General features: G+C 41.9%; 1 protein-coding gene across 1 annotated transcript; it reads right to left on the bottom strand.

The window, feature by feature from the left end:
* Positions 1-841: 841 nt before the first annotated feature.
* On the bottom strand, positions 842-20,008 carry LOC147622946 (uncharacterized). The gene is made up of 3 exons (XM_086822726.1): positions 19,552-20,008; positions 1,124-1,440; positions 842-1,028 (listed from the first exon to the last, which is right to left on the bottom strand). The coding sequence occupies exons 1-3, from the start codon at positions 19,571-19,573 to the stop codon at positions 936-938; spliced, it is 432 nt and encodes a 143-aa protein (XP_086678852.1). The 5' UTR covers positions 19,574-20,008; the 3' UTR covers positions 842-935.
* Between the last annotated feature and the right edge of the window lie 952 nt (positions 20,009-20,960).

A 20,960-nucleotide genomic window follows, 5' to 3' on the forward strand; every position in this document is an offset into this window, starting at 1 on the left:
AACCCCTTAGGGTAATCTTTGGGCAATTTTGCTTGCTTGAAAAGTGGATCCAAGGGATGTGCAATCGACTCCTTGGGGTCTTTGATCAAACCGCTCACCTGCATGTGTGGGAGAACCAACTCCTCCTGCCCAGATTCTTCACTAACAAAGAAAATGAAGGTGGCAAGCTGGGAAAGGTAGGTTGTTCCCAGCTTACATTTCTTCACCATACGCCAAGCAGCATGTCCATCACCAATTGTGATGAATTGTCCAGCACCCTCTGCAATCTGCTCATACCGAGAAAGCCGCTGTGAGAACGGTCGATTGTTTTTGTGTATGTAGCGCAGAAGGTCACATGGCACCCGTGTACCCGCATGTGAGAGCAGTGATATGGCATATTTGAGCACATATGTCTCCATGTAGTCAATGATCTCCTTGAAGCTATCATTGTTGAGAGTGAGAGTGGTGAGCAAGTCAGGAGAGGGTGTGTAGAAGTCATAGAGCGCCTCGCGATTGGGGTACTCAGTGCCCTTCAAGAACTCTAGAAAGACAAAGCGAGGGTCTGTAGTGGTAGCAGTGTGTGAAGCGGATGCGCTAGCATGGGGATCCATAGGTAGTGCGAAGATTTCCTATAGCTTGGAGAAGCGCTCTATGTTTTCTTAGAAATAAAAAGGGTCTACTTATATTTATAGAGGGTCTCTCCCCCCCCCCCCCCCCCCCCCCCCCCACAAATTCTTTTGGTAAACCTCCAAATTTGGCGAAGTCAACCATAACAAAATTGTAGGCGTATAGAATTAAAACTCGATCCATGACAAGATGTGTTGCACATCATAAATATTTCGTTTAATACCAAAAAAATAAACATCAATTGTAGGTGTACAGAATGAAAATTTGATCCATGACAAGATGTGTTGCACACCATAAAAAGAAACACATATGGGATACATCAAGTGATATTAATCCAAGTTACAAAAAAGACTTTTTTTTTTTGCTAGCTCGAGCTCCTCTCTGCACCCCAAGACTCTTGCACCTTCATTGCGGTCTCCATTCTTTTCCCAATTTGTATCCAAATAAGCTTCATATTAAACCTCTATAAAACTCCAGTAATTAAAACAAAATTTAAAACTTCTAGTTACGATACCACCTTGTGTTTATTCAGCCAAAATGTGAGCTTGTGTACATCTTCGATGCCCATGATTATGAAATACTCGTGAAGGTTAGCTAAGGTCCAATGCTTGCTAACCTGTACAGTCTCAAAAACATCATTAGGCATCTTGATGACTATATTGAAGGCCTCTATGACACTGTCCGATATTTGTAGGGGCACCCACTTGCCTCTCTTGTACATCCAACGGTCATAGAAGAAGCGCATGTACAATGTAGCACGAGATTTTTGGTATCGTATGCTGATACCAGAATTTCCTACATTCCATCGAAACCTATCCCCATCATGCACACCGTCTACAAAACCCCAACAAAGTATCCAAATCTTCAAATCTTACATCTTTGCACACAAACATTGTGGGTGTTTGTTTGATTGGCAAGGAACAAAACAAGTGCACAAAAACATGAATAGGGCAGTACCAACTAAGACCAACCGACCTAGAAGCCTTTCCAAACTTCAAAGAAGATTGGATATTTGAAACCATATTTTGCTTGAAGGAAATCATTGACCAAACATCCGGGAGCACTGGCCATTCAAAACTATGAAGAGAAGGTGTTTCAACAACTTCAATCTTCCCATATTCTTCAATAGTCTTGGGGATTATATAAGAATGTGCATAGAAAAAAATTCTACTCTACAAAAGCTTTGAGTGAGACAGTTGAAAAAAGAAATATGCTCCAATATCAGCATGGAGTGCACAAAATGTGCCCAATAGGCTTGCCAGGGGTTGCTCTTTGATTAGATTGGATGGAAAAATATCCTCCAGTACTCAACCTCTTTCACTGGTTGCTTAGGCATCTTAGTCTCATTAAAGACCACATCATTGCTACAGAGAATGGATTGTATCTCTGGATCCCACAAACGATAGCCAATTTGACCATCCAATCCATAGCCATTAAAAATGCATTTATGAGACTTCGATTGTAGCTTAGCATGAAGCTCTTTAGGCACATGGACATATGCCTCATAACCAAATGTTCTGAGTCTGTCATATGACATAACTCCTCAAGAACCTTAAACTGCATTGAAGCATGTGGAGAATGATTAATGAGATAGACGGCAGTATAGAGCACTTTGGCCCAAAACCCTTGTGTCAAGTGTGCTTGTGAAAGCATTGACATGATTCTCTCTTGAATCGTTCTGTTCATGCTCTCGGCAACACCATTTTGGGCTGGGGTATATAGAGCAATAAATTCATGCTTGATCCCCTTTGAAGCACAAAAGTCAGCAAACTCCTCGCCAGCATTGTTTTAACATAAAGCCTTTAACTTCTTGCCAGATTGAGTTTCAACCATGGACACGAATTCCTTGAAACAAAAAAATGTCTCATCTTAACATTACGAGGAGCACCTGCTTGCTTCCCATATTGATAGTGTTCACAGAAAGAAAAATAAAAAAAAAGACAAAAAAGGCTAGTAGCCCAAACAAGAAAGCATTTCCATTCCTTTCTTGGACATATGTAGCTGGCTATGCCACAATGCAATGCTTGGCAGCTTGGTTACAACCAAAAAACCTATTTTTAGAGGATTTAAACAATGGATAGAGGGAGCCCAATTTAGATCCATTGGCAATGACCATATTGCCCTTCACTATGCGCCAAGACTACTGAGAGAATATGACTTTATATCCCAAGTCATCCAATCTGCCAACATAAACAAGGTTGTGAGTCAGGTATGGCATGTGACGTACATTCTCAATGACAAAGCGAATGCCATTAGAGAGAACCATTGCAATGTCACCAATGCCAACTATGTCACAAACATAACTGTCACCAAGTATGACGGAGCGAACTGACTCTTCATACCAAATAAACCACTCACGGTGTGGTGTAACATGAAGAGAAGCACCCGAATCAAGTATCCAGGTGTGTGACAACTCACCACCACTAACAAGCACTTTTGCAGATGATGAACTCTCCAAGCATAGAGTATCCTGCGCATCACAGAATGTCTCTGCAAACTCTGTAAGGACATTGATGTTTTGGGCATCTTGAGCTTCAGTAACCACATTGATCTCCTCAATTTTGACTGAGCTCTTAGGCTTCACCTCTTTAGCATCATCCTTATCTGATTTGCCTTTGCCTTTTTCACACTTCCATGCATAACAGTCCTTTTTCAAGTGACCATACTTGTCACAGAAATGGCATTAAATCTCCTTTTGGCCATAAGATTTAGAACGGCCATGACTTGCATTATCTTTTTTCCATTTTTGTTAGTCTCACGCTGCTTAGAGCGACCTCTATGTTGTTTGCCTTCTCTCTGCATGTAGTGAGCTTTGCCATGATGCGAGCTCCCCATAGCTTTGCGACGTGCTTCCTCTGATAGTAATGCACTGAAAACATCATTGTACGCAAGCGTCCCATTAGGTGCAGAGTTACTTATGGCTATGCAGAATGTCTCCCATGATGATGGCAACGAACAAAGCAAATGAATCGCTTTCATCTTATCATCAATATTCATTTGCTGTGCCCTTATCTGTGCAAACAACAAATCGAACTCATTGAGATGATTGACAACACTAGCAGACTCTTTTATCCTTAGATTGTAGAGCTGACATATTAAGAACACTTTATCTGCTGGCAGTGTTCTTCTCATAAGTATTGCACAACTTTTGCCATGTAGCATAAGCAGTAGACTCCTCAATGATTGTAAAGTAAACCAATTTAGCAAGATGTAAGCGTATAGTAGACCGTGCCAATGCATCAAGTCTAGTCCACTGAGCCTCTGTCATACCCAAATCCTCTTGGCACTTTGCTATTAGAATAGGGTCTAGCTGATTTTTCTGCACTAGAACATCCTTTATTTGCTCTTTCCACAAGGCAAAGTTTGACCCATCAAACTTTTCTATGTCACAACAATGCAATCACGCTGGAGTGGAACAGAACTCCACCAAAAAGCAATCCAAGAGTATGTAGAATACCTGTGCTCAAAGTAGACAATAGCAAGGTGAATGTGGTCACACCAAACAAAGGCTCAACTCGCCGTATGAGGAGCAATATGTAAAGACAACACTCTATGCATACATGTTTTATGTCGGAGAACCACGTGCAACCTGTAAATGTATCCCTATAAACCTGTACCTGCTATGTTGTAGACAACAACATCACTCACATAAAGCATGCAAAACCCACAATGTCATACATGGAGAAATTACTCACAACACATGCATGTATCTCTGTGTAATAACACCTATATGCATGCCCATAAACAACAAAAGAAACTTGGTCTTCCAAACATTGCATAAAGTGCCTACATTGAACATGCGCTCAAGGCGTTTGCACACTACACACAGACTGCATGCATGCAAGACATGGATGATGTGGATGATTTAGCACAAGGACAAATACACCGTGTGTATCTTTGCATGCTCATTTATAGTTTATTTTCTTTGAAAGCTTTTGAAGTTTTGCCTTTGCAACCTCCTGTGAGAAAAGAAACGAACTATTTATTTATCGATCACTTAATTTCTATTCTACAGTGGGTCTTTATGGCTCTTCCTAGAGACAAATACTTATCTTAATGGCTCTTCCTATATACACAGACTTATCTTAATGGCTTGGGTGACTGTTGATGCCTGACCAAAGAGAAAGAGATAGAATAATTTTTATTATTTTTTTGAAGAATTTTGCATGGTGTTTGTTTTTATTTTTTTGGCTTTTGGGATGATCTCATTTAGAGCATCAATTTTTTGACCCTAAGAAACCCAAAACCAACTTATAACTTTTCAAAAAGAACTGGTTTTTTAGGGAACCCTCTATATGAAGCGGGTTCCCATGCCACTCCCTACATTTTTTTCTCTCTCAAAAACATATCCTATGCACACAAACATATCCTATGCACACAAACTCTCTCTCTCTCTCTCTCTCTCTCTCTCTCTCTCTCTCTCTCCCTTGTAGCGCGAGGAGAGACAACCTCGGCTTACACTTGCATAGCATGCCCCGAGAATGGAGAAGGACAATTTTTGTTTATACTGATAGCAAATGCATTGTTGCACAAAGTTACTCAGGCTAATTTGGATTTCCTTCACCATTTGCCTCAAACTATCAACACTACATCCCCCCCCCCAGAATGGTTTTCCTTTCTTTCTAAAGCCCATGATGTGGAAAATTATGGGGTAGCAGGATGGGCAACTGACTACAAAGCAAGACAAAGAGAGAGAGAGAGAGAGAGAGAGAGAGAGAGAGAACCCTCTTTTAACCCCCCTAACCCCTCTCCTACTAACCAATCACAAAGTTTTGCCTTTTTCTCTACCTTCCCACTTTTTCAAGCCAACCAAACCTATTAAAACTAATATAATGATTTTTAGGTATTCAAAAACAAATCTTAGTCTTAAAAACTACATACTATTAAGACTGGCTATAGAATAAAAATAAATAAATAAATAATAATTAATTAATTAGGTAACAAAGGGGAGGGGTATGTTTGGAAGAAAAGAAGGGGGGGAAAGGGGGCTTTGGCCAATAGGAGAGAAGGGGGGGTTGTCTCTCTCTCTCTCTCTCTCTCTCTCTCTCTCTCTCTCTCTTTGTCGCCATTGCACGACAGCAAGAGGAGGAAGGGAAGGGAGGGGTAAAAGTGGTGAGGCAGCATAAGAAGACCTGTGAAGTAGAGAGCAAGCATGTGAGAGGAGTAGAGCATGAGAGCGTAGACACAGAGTTAGGAAAGGGAGAGCCATGCCCTCTTTCTCTATTGTATGCACTAATGAATGTATATACATCAATGGCTCACTAAGTATTATCTATACACTTAGTGTAAGTCAGTGAGTCAGTGATGGGCATGGGCACCTCGCCACATTGCTAGCAACCCAACATTCTCCCACTTGATGGTCAATGTGGGAGGCCAACATACTATACATAGTATACAAAACAGTGAAAAAGAGTATACAAAACATTCTCCCACTTGATGGTCAATATGGGAGTCCAACATACTATACATAGTATAGTGAAAAAGAGTAGCATCTTCACGTAATGCCCATCAGCTCTACTATCGAGAATGCTGAAATTAATTGCTCGAGAGGCTCTTAGTGAGTGCGTCTGCTGTGTTCTCACTAGTATGTATCTTCACCAAGTCAAGTGGCTTCTCTGCTAGGCATTCCCATACAAAATGATGTTGGATCTCCCACTAGACGCATAAGCCATATAGCTTCCTTGCAAGCCTCACTAGCCGCATGTATTCTGCCTCTGTAGTGAAGACCGACGTACAATCTTGAAGAACTAATCTCCAAGAAATGTCAAAACCAGCAAACTTGCATATTCATCCAATTGTTGATCTACAGTTATCCATACAGCCGGCATTGTCACTATCAACATATCCCTCAATGGATAACTCTCCACGGCCATAGCATAATTGCCAATCCGCTATGCCACTCAAGTACCTGAGGCTTGATTTAACAACATCCCAATGCTTCTTTCTAGGATTGGACATATAACGGCTAACTACTCCCACTACATAAGCAACATCCGGTCTCGTAGTAGCCACCATGGCATACATGAGACTGCTACAAGCTGAAGCATATGGAATCTTATCCATCACAGCTTTTTCCTCATCCAATTTGGGATAGTCATCCTTGCTAAGATTTAAGTATGCAGGCAATGGAGTACTCAGTGACTTCCCGTTTTGCATATTAAAATGCTTAAGCATCTTATATACATACTCTTTTTGAGATAGGTATAACAAACCATTTTGTTGGTCTCTAGTAATGCGCATACCAAGCATATGATTGGCATCACCCAAATCCATGTCAAACTGACTAAATTGCTCAAGCTTGATGTCAACAATGTCCTTTTTTGAATGACTAGCAATCAGCATGTCATCCACATAAAGAATAAGCATAACAAGCTGTCCATCCCATGGTCTCTTCACATAGAAACATGGATGCTCAGTACTGTGTTTAAAGACTTGGGACTGCATGAATATATCAAACTTTTGATACCATTGTCTGGGTTCCTATTTAAGACCATAAAGACTCTTCTTTATTCTACATACAAGATGTTCCTTACCTTTCTTAGTAAACCCTTTATAGATCTCCTCATCAAGATCTCCATGCGCGAGAAAGCTATCTTTACATCCATTTGAACTAGCTCTAGGTTCTCTATAACAACCAATCCAAGCAACACCCATAATGTAGTCATCTTGACCACCGATGAGAAGATTTCCTTGAAATCTATACCATACTCTTGCTTGAATCCCTTAGCTACCAACCGAGCCTTGTACATTCCAACATTGGATGCAAACTTCCATTTGTAAACCCATTTACAAGGCAATGCTTTCTTGTCTTTTGGCAATGGAACTAGATCCCAAGTACTATTCTTTTCAATGCTAGAAAGCTTGCTTTTTGTCGCTCGCAAGTTTCCATTTGGCATGGTCCTCAGCTAGCATAGCCTCTTTGTAACAAGATGGCTCACCACTGTCTGTCAGCAAGACAAAATCCATGCCAGGAATAAACTACTTTGGTAGATGCAAGATTCACTATGATCTCCACAGCTGACCACTGGTGCTAGCCTTATCATGCACTTCAATAGGAGCATCATCAACTTGCAAAACAACTAGCTCATAGGAGGTGATACATAAGAGAATGTGGGGCAAGATTACTGACGTTCAGCTGCTTGGCCGTGGCTTCTACCAGGTCGAATTTGAGTCTCAGGAGGCCGTTGCACGAGTTATATAGATGTCCCCTTTGGCATTGCGGTCCTCTAAGGCTCACTTTTGACAGTGGTTTCTTTGATCCCACCGCACAGTCCTCGTCATCCTTCATCCCGCATGTCTGCCAGGGCTTCGACGCGAGTACTTACACCTGCTGCCACAGATTGGACAGGCCCTTGGGACATATATTGAGTCACCCCGCAGGACAGCCTCTATGGTTGCCAAGGCAGCTGGTCTTCCTTCTGTGCGTGTACTTGTTTCGGACCCGGCTAATTTGCCGAAGGAGATCCAGCTCCCTACCTTGACAAGTGGTTGGTTGGTCCAGAGGGTGGAGTTCTCTGGCCTTCCGAACCAGTGCTTCATTTGTCGTTGTCGTCAGGTGGGCCACCTTGCACGGGCTTGCCCTTGCCGTACTCAGCGGCAAGCTCAGCGACGAGCTCACCAGACACCCAGCCAAGACAGAGGGACACCACCGGAGGTTCCAGCTTCACAGTCCTCTTCGGGGGGCACGGACACTACGACCACTAACACCCTTCCTAGACTAGTTGGCAAGACTAGTAGCTGTTTAGGAGACGACAATCATCGCTAAACGTTCTTTCTAAGGATCTTTTATTATATCCTTAAACATTTCTAACTTACTAAGGATCATTCAATCTTACCGTTATATGTAAGAAGATCCCTAGTCATGGCGTTAGAATCCTTACAAAGGATCTTATAGACTTATCCTAAAGAATAAGTATATCCTTTGTGCATAAAGATCTTTTAGTCTTACCTCAATGTAAGAGAATCCTTATTCTATTCTTTATTAAGGATTCTCTTACCTCAATGTAAGAGAATCCTTATTCTATTCTTTATTAAGGATCTCATAGTCTTGCCCTTCGACAAGAGAATCCTTAAAGCTTACGAATACCTTCTTCATTTGCCATTAGAAATTTTTTTCTTTTAGTTAAAGTATCTGCTTTTATGGCATAAGGATCTTTTAGACTTTCTTGTAAAAAACAAGCTAATCCTTATTCTTGCATTATTTTATCTTAAAACAAATAAAGTTGTATTTTTGTAAAACATATGCACACAACTTACCATGACACACTACCTTAGTTGACCAACTTGAGCCTTACATGAAAGGTATTGATCAAAGAGTAAAAATTTCAAAGGCTCTTAGTTCCATCAAAGGAAAAACCTTGAAAGATATCAAGCAGCTTTATATGCCTTTGCGCCTCATGGTAGGTACTCTTATTTTGAGAACTAACTCAAAGTACCACTGTGGCATACTATCATGTTACTTTTTCTAGCAACCATTGGTAGTTCTTGTCCATAGCATGCATAATATGAACCTTTTAGAACTAACAAAATCCATGTGGCTTAGTTTTAAATAACCTCTTTGAGCCTTAGAAACCAAACATAGATTTATATCCTTGATTTCAAGTAGTCTAGGTTCCATACATTGAAGCCAAGACACCCTTTTTAACTTGACATAATAAGGATTTTTACATGAGACACTAGTCATCCTTTTGCCAAAATATCATTGAGGAACCGTATTAGATGCCTTCACTGTTTCCACGACGCCTCGCATTTGAGCAGCCGTATTAGATGCCTTCACTGTTTCCGTGTCAGCTCACATATGAGAAATTGTATCATCAGAAAGCAAACCCTTCATGGTTTCTAAGTCGGCTTGCATGTCCTTAACTACTTGAGTGAGTGTGAGACACCTCAAAGTGAGGACTTCAATAAGAGACTTCACTCTTTGGATGTCACTTGCTTCACTTGCTGTGACCTTTTTGAAGACTTAACTCTTTGGATGTCACATACATGTCTAATATGCGATGTATAACTAGGGACAAATTGATCTTTGGATGCTTCAGGAGCATCACTTCTCTAAGAGCCGGATTTGGCAATGTGGCCATTTCTTGCAAAGAAATGGTGAGACTTTTGGTTAGAAACATTTGGACCCTCCGGTGTACACAGAGAGGTATGTATGACTATTGCAGACACTTGGCGCTCAGCCATTATAGTGAGTACTGTTGCAGTGGGGAGAGATTTGTTGTGGCTTTTTGAATCTCTGTGCCTCCAATCATGAGAGTGCATGTTAGCAGTACAGTTGAAATTCACACGGTTCTTTGTTATCCATGGATGTGCGATCATACATGTGTGTATTATCCGGACTCCATGATACATGTGGCATGTAAAATTGCTTGTATTATCACATTTTCATTAATGGTCTCTACCAAGGTGAGCAACTGGCTGCAGGATCCTGTAACATGAAATGAGAGGCAAGGTCAAGGCTCATGGTTGCTTCCTATCCTAGCATGAATTGAGGCCAAGCCCCTCATTACGGGGGTAATTAAGTGGTCCATATTTCTGCGATGACACTCACTGATGAACTCGAAACGTAGATCACGACTCGTCACTATTTTAGAATGCGACTCCTTTACAGCTTGTAGGGTGGTCTTGTGCTATTATTAACATAATGGACTTCAAAATTGAAGGGCATATAATTGATACTTCAAAATTTGAGCTCTCTTCTTCTTGTGACCTTGTTTGCTTGCCCAATTCCAATACAAATAAAGCATCAAAACAATTTGAGTTCATGTAACAATTGTCATCCTTAAGCATAGGTACATACTCAGGTAGCAACTCTAGTAAAGTCCCTTCCGGCGTTCTAAGGTCTTTTTTTTTCGCAAAAAAGCATACATTGCATCTTTCCAAGGAGGTCTCGTACTTCTTCCTTGGTTACTTGCTGAAGGATGAAAAAACCTTCTTTTACACTAGCATCAACGACAACATTCTGAACACTAGTTAGATCGACAATATGAGCACCATCAGGAGTTATATGAGTAGCAGCACCATCAAAAGTTGTACGAGTAGCAAGAGCAACATCAATCCTAAGAGGACAGCAGCAGCATGGGCATTCCTAGTCCCATCATCGGCAGCAGCAGCGGCATGGGCATCCTAGTCCCATCATGGACATTGTAAACATCCTGTTTGCTGCTCTGTCCCAACCATGAAGGCTTATCCATGTCCTTGTTGCTCTATCCCAACCATGAAGCAATATGCAAGAATATCATAGTCACAGTCCATAATCCCATCAGAAGGCTTAACCCCATCAGAAGCCTTAATTGCAGTACAAAACATGGCCTTCATAGTGTTTATATCAACTAATATGTTCTTAGCTGCTTGAAAAATTGTATGGCGTCTCGATTCAAGGGTTTCCAAACGATCAGCAAAGCTTTGGCATCCACACTTTGATGTACATCATCACCCACACTTTGATGTACATCCTTTTTTGTTCTTTTGGCATCCACACTCTCATGTACATCCTTTTTTGTTCTTTTGGCATCCACACTTTGATGTACATCACCCACACTTTCAGGTGCATCATCATCCACATAGAGTGAAATTCCCCCCACTTCCTAACCGAGGGGGACAACTTAGCTTTCAGCTTGGGGTACAGATCCTTCCAACCATGAACTTTCGCCATGTACAAATTTAGCTTTGTCACTTCATTGAATCTGGCAATGCTGCCCAAAGAGCATGCCTTTCTCTGGTCTCCAAACAGTCACAACAATTTGGGTCTCCAAACAGTCACAATTGTTTGGGTTTGGTTCTCTCGAGAGAAACGACAATGAACATTGTTCACTTTTTATGTGCACTTGTCTACGACTAGTGTCACACTAGGGCGGTGTGGCCGGCCACGTGCTATGGTTGGCCTAGTGCTTGGTGACTGCAGCTTTACAAGAGGATGGTGGGTCACGTGTCGGGGTTTGGCCTAATGATTGGTGACTCTAGCTTTACAGGACACCGGGGGTCAACTCAATCTCTCGCAGCTCCTGCTGAGCCTATGCCAGCTGTGTCCCAACCCAGTCACTGTCGGGGCTGCTCTCAAGCAGTCTCTGCAACGAGGCTACACTCCTATGCAAACGGCGCTCAACCTCTCTAGCCTGCGCAAGTCTCGAAACTGCCTCCTCGCAAAACAAGGTGCTAATCTGTCCCAGGCCCACCACTAAAGCCTCAGCCTACTACTCAGAGCCCAGCTGTGCCTATCTTCAATGCTACTCAACCCTCTCAGACAAACTCTCGTCCAATTGGACACCCTCAGGAATGCGCAGAGACTGAGAGGCTCTCGTGGTGCCCTCAGCAAGGACCAGCATAACCGGCGAATGGTCAGACATACAAGTACCACCAAGAATACCAACGGAACCGCCTCGGTCTAGCAGTAGGTCACTAACATACATCCTATCAATCCGAGACAAGTTCTTGCTGCCAATACGTCTGTCTGATCGAGAGAAAAGAAGACTATCTCTTTCCCGAGCAAAACCCTCAAGAGTGCCATACATCAGCAATCCTCAAAGACATACAAAGTCTCTCCCATGTAGCAAGCTCTGACCCATGCACAGTGACCTGACTGCCCCCGCATCTGTCCTCAGGTGCTTCAACCATGTTGAAGTCACCCCCAATACACCACTCATCCGCTCTAAGCAAGGCGTCAACAATCTGAGTCCAAAACTTTGCTCGAGCACTCTCATGATTCGGGGCATAGATGTTCAGGAGACCCAGCCTGACCTCCCCCCACTGAAATAGCATCCACTGGGCTCTACCAGGAACCACAATACCTCTGTCAATAATGGCAGCACGCCATGTATCCACAATAGACATACATACCCCCCCTGAATGCCAGAGGGTCCAAAAGAGCCTGACCAAAAAACCTCAGAGTGTCTATGCAAAAGCTGTCCACAAGGCCGAGTACGGCTCTCAGTCAAGTGATGCTCCCGTAGCATGAGAATATCAACCGGGCCACCAATCAAGCAACACATCATCTCCTGGCGAAATCGCCCACGATATCTCACAAAATTAGGGCCTCCAAGCCCCTGTACATTCCATGAGATAATCCTCATGGAGACTATGAAAACCAAGAGGCGGCCACAGCCGCTAAACGAGCAATCTTGGAGACCGGTTTGGACAGGGAATAATCCAAGTCCAAACGTCCCCTAAATCCTGCCAACCGCGCTCTCAAAGCATGGCTCAAACAACTCCAAGTCTCAGCAGCATACTCCCTGGCCAAACTCTGTGGTACCTCATCCTCATATACATATACATAACAAGGGGGGTAGGTCACCCTGGAATCCACAATCAGATGCATAACAATATGGCGCTCTGTGGCTTCAGGTGTACCTGGTATAACCGTGAATTTGGCCAAGTCCCAAAAGTGTGTAAGCAAATCCGTGCACTCCAACTCTCCAATATGGTGTGAAAACTCAATGATCTATGCACGTAAGAAACGCATAGCCGCTGCAAGGGTGCAGTCTGCTCTTTGTGGCTGTGAGCAGCCACAAAGAGGAAAAGAAAAGGCCACTGGAGTCAATAGCCACTGCTCCTCGAGAAGCCAGAAGAGCTACATGAATCCGAAGACGTGTAGCTGGTCTGCTGTCGTCAAGCTCACCAAAGTGCCTCGTATCCAAAGCACTCTCCCCGCTGGTAGTAGTCAAAAGAAACCAATCCCGGAGGAATGGCTGCCATGGGGGCAGTACTAACCACAACGGGGGGTCGAGGAGAGGCGCTGCCCGCCTGTGCAGCTCTGCTCGCTAAGAAGGCACTCTGAAGTGAACGGCGGGCACTGCCAGGAGGGGTAGGGGTCTGGGCAATAGGGGTAGAGGGTGAGGCAGTAGGTGGAGCAGCTGAGGGTGAGGGGGGTGGGGTGGCAGCAGAGGTGGGAGGAGGCGAGGGGTGGGAATCAAGAAGAGGGGAAGGTGAAGGTGGCTGAGGAGGGCTGGGCGAAACGGTGGTGGCGGTGGAAGAACCAGGGAGGTGACTGCACTGTCCAGCAAGCTCCTCCTGGGGCGCTCCCTGAGCTCGTCTGGTCAAAGTGTCCTCCGAGGAGTCCCCTGTCGGCTCCTCCTGCAGAACACTGAACCGGTTCCCTATAGGAACCCACTGCTGCTGCGGGGCCTGTCGTCCTCGAGCAGCGGACTCTCCCCCTTTGGGGGGGTAGCGGCTGCTGCTACCAATCAGGATGAGACTGGGCTGTCTCCGGGTCTCCTGACTGGGCGGCGGGCTCCTACTCAAATGTAGGCCTAGAGCATGATGGGCTAATGTATTAAGGATAAGATAAATGATTCTTAAGAAGAATGTTTAGCGATGACTAATGTCTCCTAAACACCCACTAGTCTTGCCAACTAGTGTAGGAAAGGTTCTTTGCTCGAATGTGGATCCCGAGCACAATGGGCTAATCCTTAAAGAGAATGTTTAGCGATGATTATCGTCACCTAAACACATACTAGTCTTTCCAACTAGTCTAGGAAAGATTCTTTGCTCAAATGTGGTACCTGAGTATAAAGGGCTATTCCTTCATTGTATACACGCATAGTCGAGGACGACTATGATTTGAAGGGTAGGATAATGTCATCAAAATTTTATTTTGATAAGTTTTTTATGCCATGAGTACTTTCTCTTACTAGAATGGTAAATTTAAAGAGAGAAAGTTAAAGAAAGCACATGTTAAAAAGTTGCAAGATAAGTGCATTTAGGTAATGTAAAGTGCTAAGAGGTAAGTGCAAATTGCAATAGTGATAGTTTCTTTCATAAACATATTCAATCAAGAAGATTCTATCAACAAAAAGATAAAAGATCTAAGGACTTATCATAAGATAAGTATGCCATAGTCGAGGACGACTGAGATTTTAAGGGAGAGGTAATGTCATGAATTACATTTTTATTGCTTTTTGTGAGATTCATGACTAGCGGATGCTAGAAAAGATGTTTGCATCACAAAATGCAAAAGTGCTTTTCAAAAAGCATATGTGCTTTCCAAAAAGCAAATGTGCTTTTCAAAAAGCGAGTGTGCTTTTTGATACCCTCTTGAAGAGGACAATGTCCGGATCACAGATATGTCCTCAGAAATGAAATCTGTGAAGGTTTAAGGTTTGCTTTTAATGGTCAAAGGTTTGAGAGACTTTTAACCTAAACATAACAAAAAGTAAAAGGTGATTTAATAATAGAGTTTACTTTTCTCAAAAGGGGAGAAGTCGCTCACCTTGGACACCCCTTCACGAAAACGGCCATAACTTGAGCTCCGGGTGTCAGAATCGCGCAACCCAGGACTCGTTGTTGCGAAGCTAACCAGACGAGCTCTACGCTTCTAAGACCTCAGGTTAAGGGTATTTTGATGTTTGTATGACTGTCAAACAGCCTCTTTATAGTGCAAAAATTTCTTTCTTTTTATGAAGATGCTCTACAAGAAGATGCTCTACAAGAAAGTGGGTATAACTCTCGGTTGGGTTGTCACGATTATGCAACTCTAGGCTTGTTTAGATGCTCTTTTATTATGTCTAAGCATTTTTGTGGTTGCATACATGATTTCATAATGGCTTTGTCTTGTAGGAAGTCTCTTCATGCGAGAAGTACGAAGACATATATGCGAGGAAGTGATCCAAGGACTCAAGACAAGCAAGCAAGCTTATTGTTCCTTGCACGAATCTTGTGGTCTATGTAGATCACAAAGGATGAAGTCTTGCATTAATGAAGATGCATAAAAGACTACATGATGTGACTTACTCTCAAAGCTTGTGGTGATAACGACACCTTAACGAAGGTGACATCACAAGAGGAGTAAGCAATAGTCAAGCATGCATCTATGATGCCAAAGTGCTTGATGTAGTTGTTGATGTTGTATTATGCTTTGTAATATGCAAAATGAATACAAATGCCTTTCAAGGGAGGGCCGACCTCATAAATGCGGCCCTCATCACTGTGTTTTGAGTATGGTAAATTCTTTTGTTGGCAATGTGTGTATGTGTGTGTATGTGTAAATTGCATCAATGGGCAAGTGGGTTTCCACTGTTAGCTCCTGCGTCGTGCAAGATTAAAGCTATGTTATAATGATTGTCTTGCAAACGTTTCAAGTATGTTGTATGCTTGATCTACTAGGAATTGCTATAGATTAGCCATGTGCATACACACGTGTGTATGTGCGTGTCAAAGTGCTAATAGCAATTCTAAAGGAGTCAAGGTGCAAGATGCTTCATAACTAAATCGTAACATGTGCTAAGGTTATGTGTAAGGCAACTTAGTGCATTGCCATAAAGAAAAAGCTTATTAGTGTTTATGCAATTGTTGCTCTCAATAATATGAAATTGCAATAAGAAATACTAATATTATAGAAAAACGTTTCATTGGTATCAGAGCTGAAGGTGTTTTCCTTCTTTTTTAAGAGAGAAACGATCTAAGGAAGGCTCAATAATTGTAATTTCTTTGAGCATGTAGGTAAGCCCACGTAGAATAAGATTCCAAAGTGGCACTGTTAACCCTACCTATTTAACATAATTTAAGGAAAGAGTGTTGCTACATGTGTGAAGAATCCCTTGGATTAGCTAAGTTGAAAAAGGAACCATGATCATGTCTAGCCGTATAGAACAAGACTTAGATTTGCATGATTATATTTTGCATAAGGCAAAGTCAAGAATAAAAAGATTGTTGGTTTAAAAGTTTTCCTTTTTGTAGGACATGCGAAGCATTCAAAGACAATTTTTAGAGAATTGCCATAAAGAAAAAGCTTATTAGTGTTTATGCAATTGTTGCTCTCAACAATATGAAATTACAATAAGAAATACTAATATTATAGAAAAACATTTCATTGGTATCAGAGCTGAAGGTGTTTTCTTTCTTTCTTAAGAGAGAAACGATCTAAGGAAGGCTCACTAATTGCAATTTCTTTTGTTAAATTGTGTTAAGGTAGGCTAGTAGTTATTAACCGCAAGTAGAAGCCATTATTTTTGCGAGGGAGCTACTGTTTGGCTCAAAAACCTTGAACAAATAGCCTTAGTTGACTAGTTTGACTAGTTTTTAGTCCTAGGTATAAAAGTGAATGGTGTAAATTTTTAGGTCAATCTTTATGATGCTCAACTAGTGGAGTGCTCTCCTTCTCTACCTCCTACTTCAAGCTTTCATGGGTGAGCTTCATGCTCCTTCATTGTAAGTGTTTGAACTATCAATGAAAAGGGTTTTCCTTCTCTTTCGATACTCTTGAATGAGTGTATGTATTACTATTTTTTCTTATTTCATCGTCGCGAGGCGTGCTTGAATGCTTGCATCTACGCTTGTGTGGGCTCAAATCAAATGGCATTTGGGTGTTAGGGGGCTTGAAAGGATTGGTTTGAGCTAGTGGGTTTGGTGAGAAATGACAAAGAAGGTTTGGGAAATTGGGGAAAGCTAAATCTGCAACAAACAAGCATGACACTACAAATGGTTGATGGATACAAGAAGATGCCTTTTGGAGTTTTAGAAGGGGTCACAATAACCTCATGTGGAGTGCAATATAAGCATACATTTGCTGTGGTAGATTTTGGAACAGGCCCCCAAGTTATGACATCATCCTTGGACGACCATTTTTGCGGTAGTCAGAGTGATTCAAGATTGGGGTTCTAACCATATCTACCTACGTCAACAAGAGGCTACTACACTCATCGACTTGGGACATAACTCCTATCAAAAGGTGGTTCAAACACCCATTGACTTGGCATCAACCTCAAGTAGAGAAGAATCTCTTGTCCCATCATGGGTTAACTAAAAAGCAGGCATATCAAGGAGTAGAGCAACAGATGAAGAGAGCACAGGCGAGAATCACCGAGCACAGGCGAGAATCACCATGAAGATACAACCAACCATCAAGCTAAAGATTATGGATTAGTACCCATTCGTACTATCCAAATGATCTCTGAGTCCAAAACATCAGATTCTTCAAGTGAATCAAGCCATGAACCTAGGACGCCAACAATCTTGACATCATCACCACAATGGGGTATTATTGTGGTGGGGATTGCAAATAAAGATATAGGGAAGATGGAGGACCAAGAAGCTAACAACCAAAATCACTTCCCCTTGATTCCTAGATTTGTCATGCACAATGGACAGGACCAATGGGAAAAGTCTCCATGGGAAGTCTTGCCAGGTAAAACAACTCTTGCTCAGAGACGTAAGGGCATTCAAACATCATTTTCAGCAGCAAGCCATCAAGAAGGTCAACCAAATATAGAGGAGATAGCTTACAATGTGCCATTGACATTTCTTTGAGAAGAAGAAGGTGATCTTTTCATTTATGGGGTGACCCCTTTGGGCAAGAAGTAGTCAAAATGAGCAATAACGCTTCAAAGCTTGATACATTATGGGGTTCCTATCAAGATTACCAATACGTTGGTGAAGATGGAGTCATTTACAAAGCACAACAAGGCTCCAAGTCAACAATTTTTGGCACCCATTACAAGAAGATCAGGATTCTCATGGACACCAAACGAATCAAAGACACCTGGCAAAAATACTGGCAACCAAAATGTGCTATGAATGATCAAAAGGAGGATGGATCAAGATCCAACACCATTTCTCCTCAAGGCCTCAGGCTGGTGGTAAAAGAGCATTAATGCTAGTAAGCTCCTTTGATACCCCTCATAGTTTGCTCAATACTCATCACGCACATGATTTTCCCACAACCACCCTTTCACCACATAAAGGAACATTCACGAATGCATGTCACACACCAGTCCCCATAAGCACAACTCCAAAAACCATGCAATTGTCACGCTTTGCACCTCACTCTTTAACTCTGGCATAGCAAGCCATCCTTAATGCTCATCGCCACATTCTACAAAGCCATATGCCGTTATTGTTTCCTACATTGGAAAACACACTATCATATCAACCACTAGGGCATAATGAGCCATCAATAAAGGCACAACGCAAGCAAAATTCAGCACAAGCACCACTTTTAAAGTTCTTATATCCACTAAAGTTTCCACCACCTTCCATTCATCAAAGCTTTTCAAATGCGCACAAGCCATCAAAATCATTATCTTCAATAGATACGTCTCGTCAACTGCATGGCACAAACATGAACTTAAAAGGGAACCAAAATATGGCCAAAAACATGACCCCAGATGCACTAAAATCTCATGTCATACCTCGAAGCACTAGTGCATCTCCCACTGCACACCATATTCAAGAAAGTTAGCACATCATGCCCACATCATTTGCATCATTCCCCATGCAAAACCATTTGCCTCAAAATATGCATATGCCAAACGCATTAGAAATCAATAATACATCAACATTTGGCATAGTTACTGCATCTCCATCGCCTAAGGAATAGCTTAGGAAGGGGGAGCCACAAACTCAAAACCTCCTAACATGGGGTCTTAAAAGGAAGCTACCACCATCAGGCAGTATAGCCAAACATCAAGGCCACATGATAGCCATCCAGCTGGAAGAGGTGGGCCTCAACAAATGAAGAAGAAGGCAAAATCACCATCACAGGGTCCCCACTGTGAAGAATGTGCAATCACCCATCTCTTCACAAATTGCCCAAAGCAAAGGCATAACATGAAGACTTCAGATGAATAGATTGCGGAGGTCCTTGCAACTTTGCCTATTTCAAGACCTACATCCTTGAAGTCACCCACACAATCTTCTCCTGGAGCAGCCGAGAAGAGCCCACTGAAGTCATCTCAACAAGTTTTTCCCCAGAGTACAATAGCTCTTGTAAAGTCTCAAATTTTGGATCTGCAATTGGATGACCCTCAACTTGAGGAGACTAAAGGTCCATTAAAGCAGTCAACAATAGCTGCTCTGCTACAAGGAGTCCTCAAAGAAATGCCAAAAGAGAAGGTCATCGCTATGGAGGAAGCCAACGATAACATACAAAGCAAAGAGGACCCAACAAACCAAAGCATGGAAATTGCTTCAAATGATGCAACATCAAAGGAGCTACAACAAAAAGATGATAGATACCTAGCTTCAAGTAAGTCGACATCCTCCACTTGGATCAAATTTGATATTCTCAGTAGAAGTGGTATCAAATTGTCAAGCTTAGCCCTAGTTGACATGGAATCAAACAAAAACTTCCCTTAGTAACTACAATTGTAATGCACCAAGGCTATTCCCTAAAAAAACAGCAATTTACTTAATATATAAAGCATTTTATTAAGAATCTATGGTGTCCAAGCTTTCCAAGCATTTTAAAATATTAAAAATGAGTTAATAATGTGTAATAGGCTAAAGTTCACATAAAATTTATTGTTTTTAACATTTAAATTATTGAAATTAAGGGAATAAGATTGAAATTAGGTCCAAGATGAGGGGATAAGGTTCAAATAGCCTATTTCTACCAAAAAAGTGAAAGGCGTGCTATTTGTTTTAGCAAATACAAAATAAACTTAACTCTCAAGCCATAAAAACCACTCTTATCAAAGTGTGGCAAAATCCCGCCACCACTTGCACACACTTTCTACAACTTGCAACTACTTTCACACTAACTTTCCTACAATTTCTAGTCCAATCAATCCAAAGTATCACACCTTTTTATCATTTCTGATTAGATAAAAATTGCTATGCATAAAAATTTAAAGGAAAGAACAATACAAGACTAGATTTATGTAAGTTGTGGTTCAATATTAAATTGATTAGAGGGGTGAATAATTTGATTCAAATCAAATAACTCTTCTTGAAAATTGTATTAAATTTTTAATTAATTAATATGATGAGACCTTTGCTCCCACTTGTCGGATGACTACTATTCGCAGCGTTGGCAGTACATTTTGATTGGAATGTACATCAGTTAGACATTAAAACTGCCTTTTTAAATGGGGATTTGCATGAAGAGGTCTATGTATCTCAACCTCATGGTTTTATTCAGAGAGGGCAAGAAGATAAAGTGTGCACATTGAAGAAAGCATTGTATGGTTTGAAACAGGCTCCTCAAACATGGTGCAAAGCTGCAGCCTTCACAGCTACAATGGAGTGTGTTTGGCTCAGACGCCTCATGGTTGATTTGGGTATTGGATAGTCCTCATCGACTACCATCTTCACTAACAGTCAGAGTGCATTGGTAGTTGTGAGGAACCCAATTTTTCATGCTCGCACAAAGGGCATTGAGGTGCATTATCACTATCTCTCAGGGGGGAGAGACTCTTAGCAGGAGAGATCAGCTTAACTTATGCGCCAACACACAAGAATGTGGAAGATCTTTTCACAAAGGCTCTATCTCATGAGAAGTTTGAAGCTTTTCACAAAGCTTTAGGCTTACTCCCCTTTGTGGATTGAGGCTCCACCTAGAGCTGGCACTTACCCTACACTTTGGTGTCAGCTCCCCTTCTTCACATCATCACTTCCAGAGGGGATTTGTTGCCATATACTTATGG

Source organism: Cibotium barometz, chromosome 28, assembly GCF_041138505.1.
Source record: "Cibotium barometz isolate CiBa-2024 chromosome 28, ASM4113850v1, whole genome shotgun sequence".
NCBI lineage: Eukaryota > Viridiplantae > Streptophyta > Polypodiopsida > Cyatheales > Cibotiaceae > Cibotium > Cibotium barometz.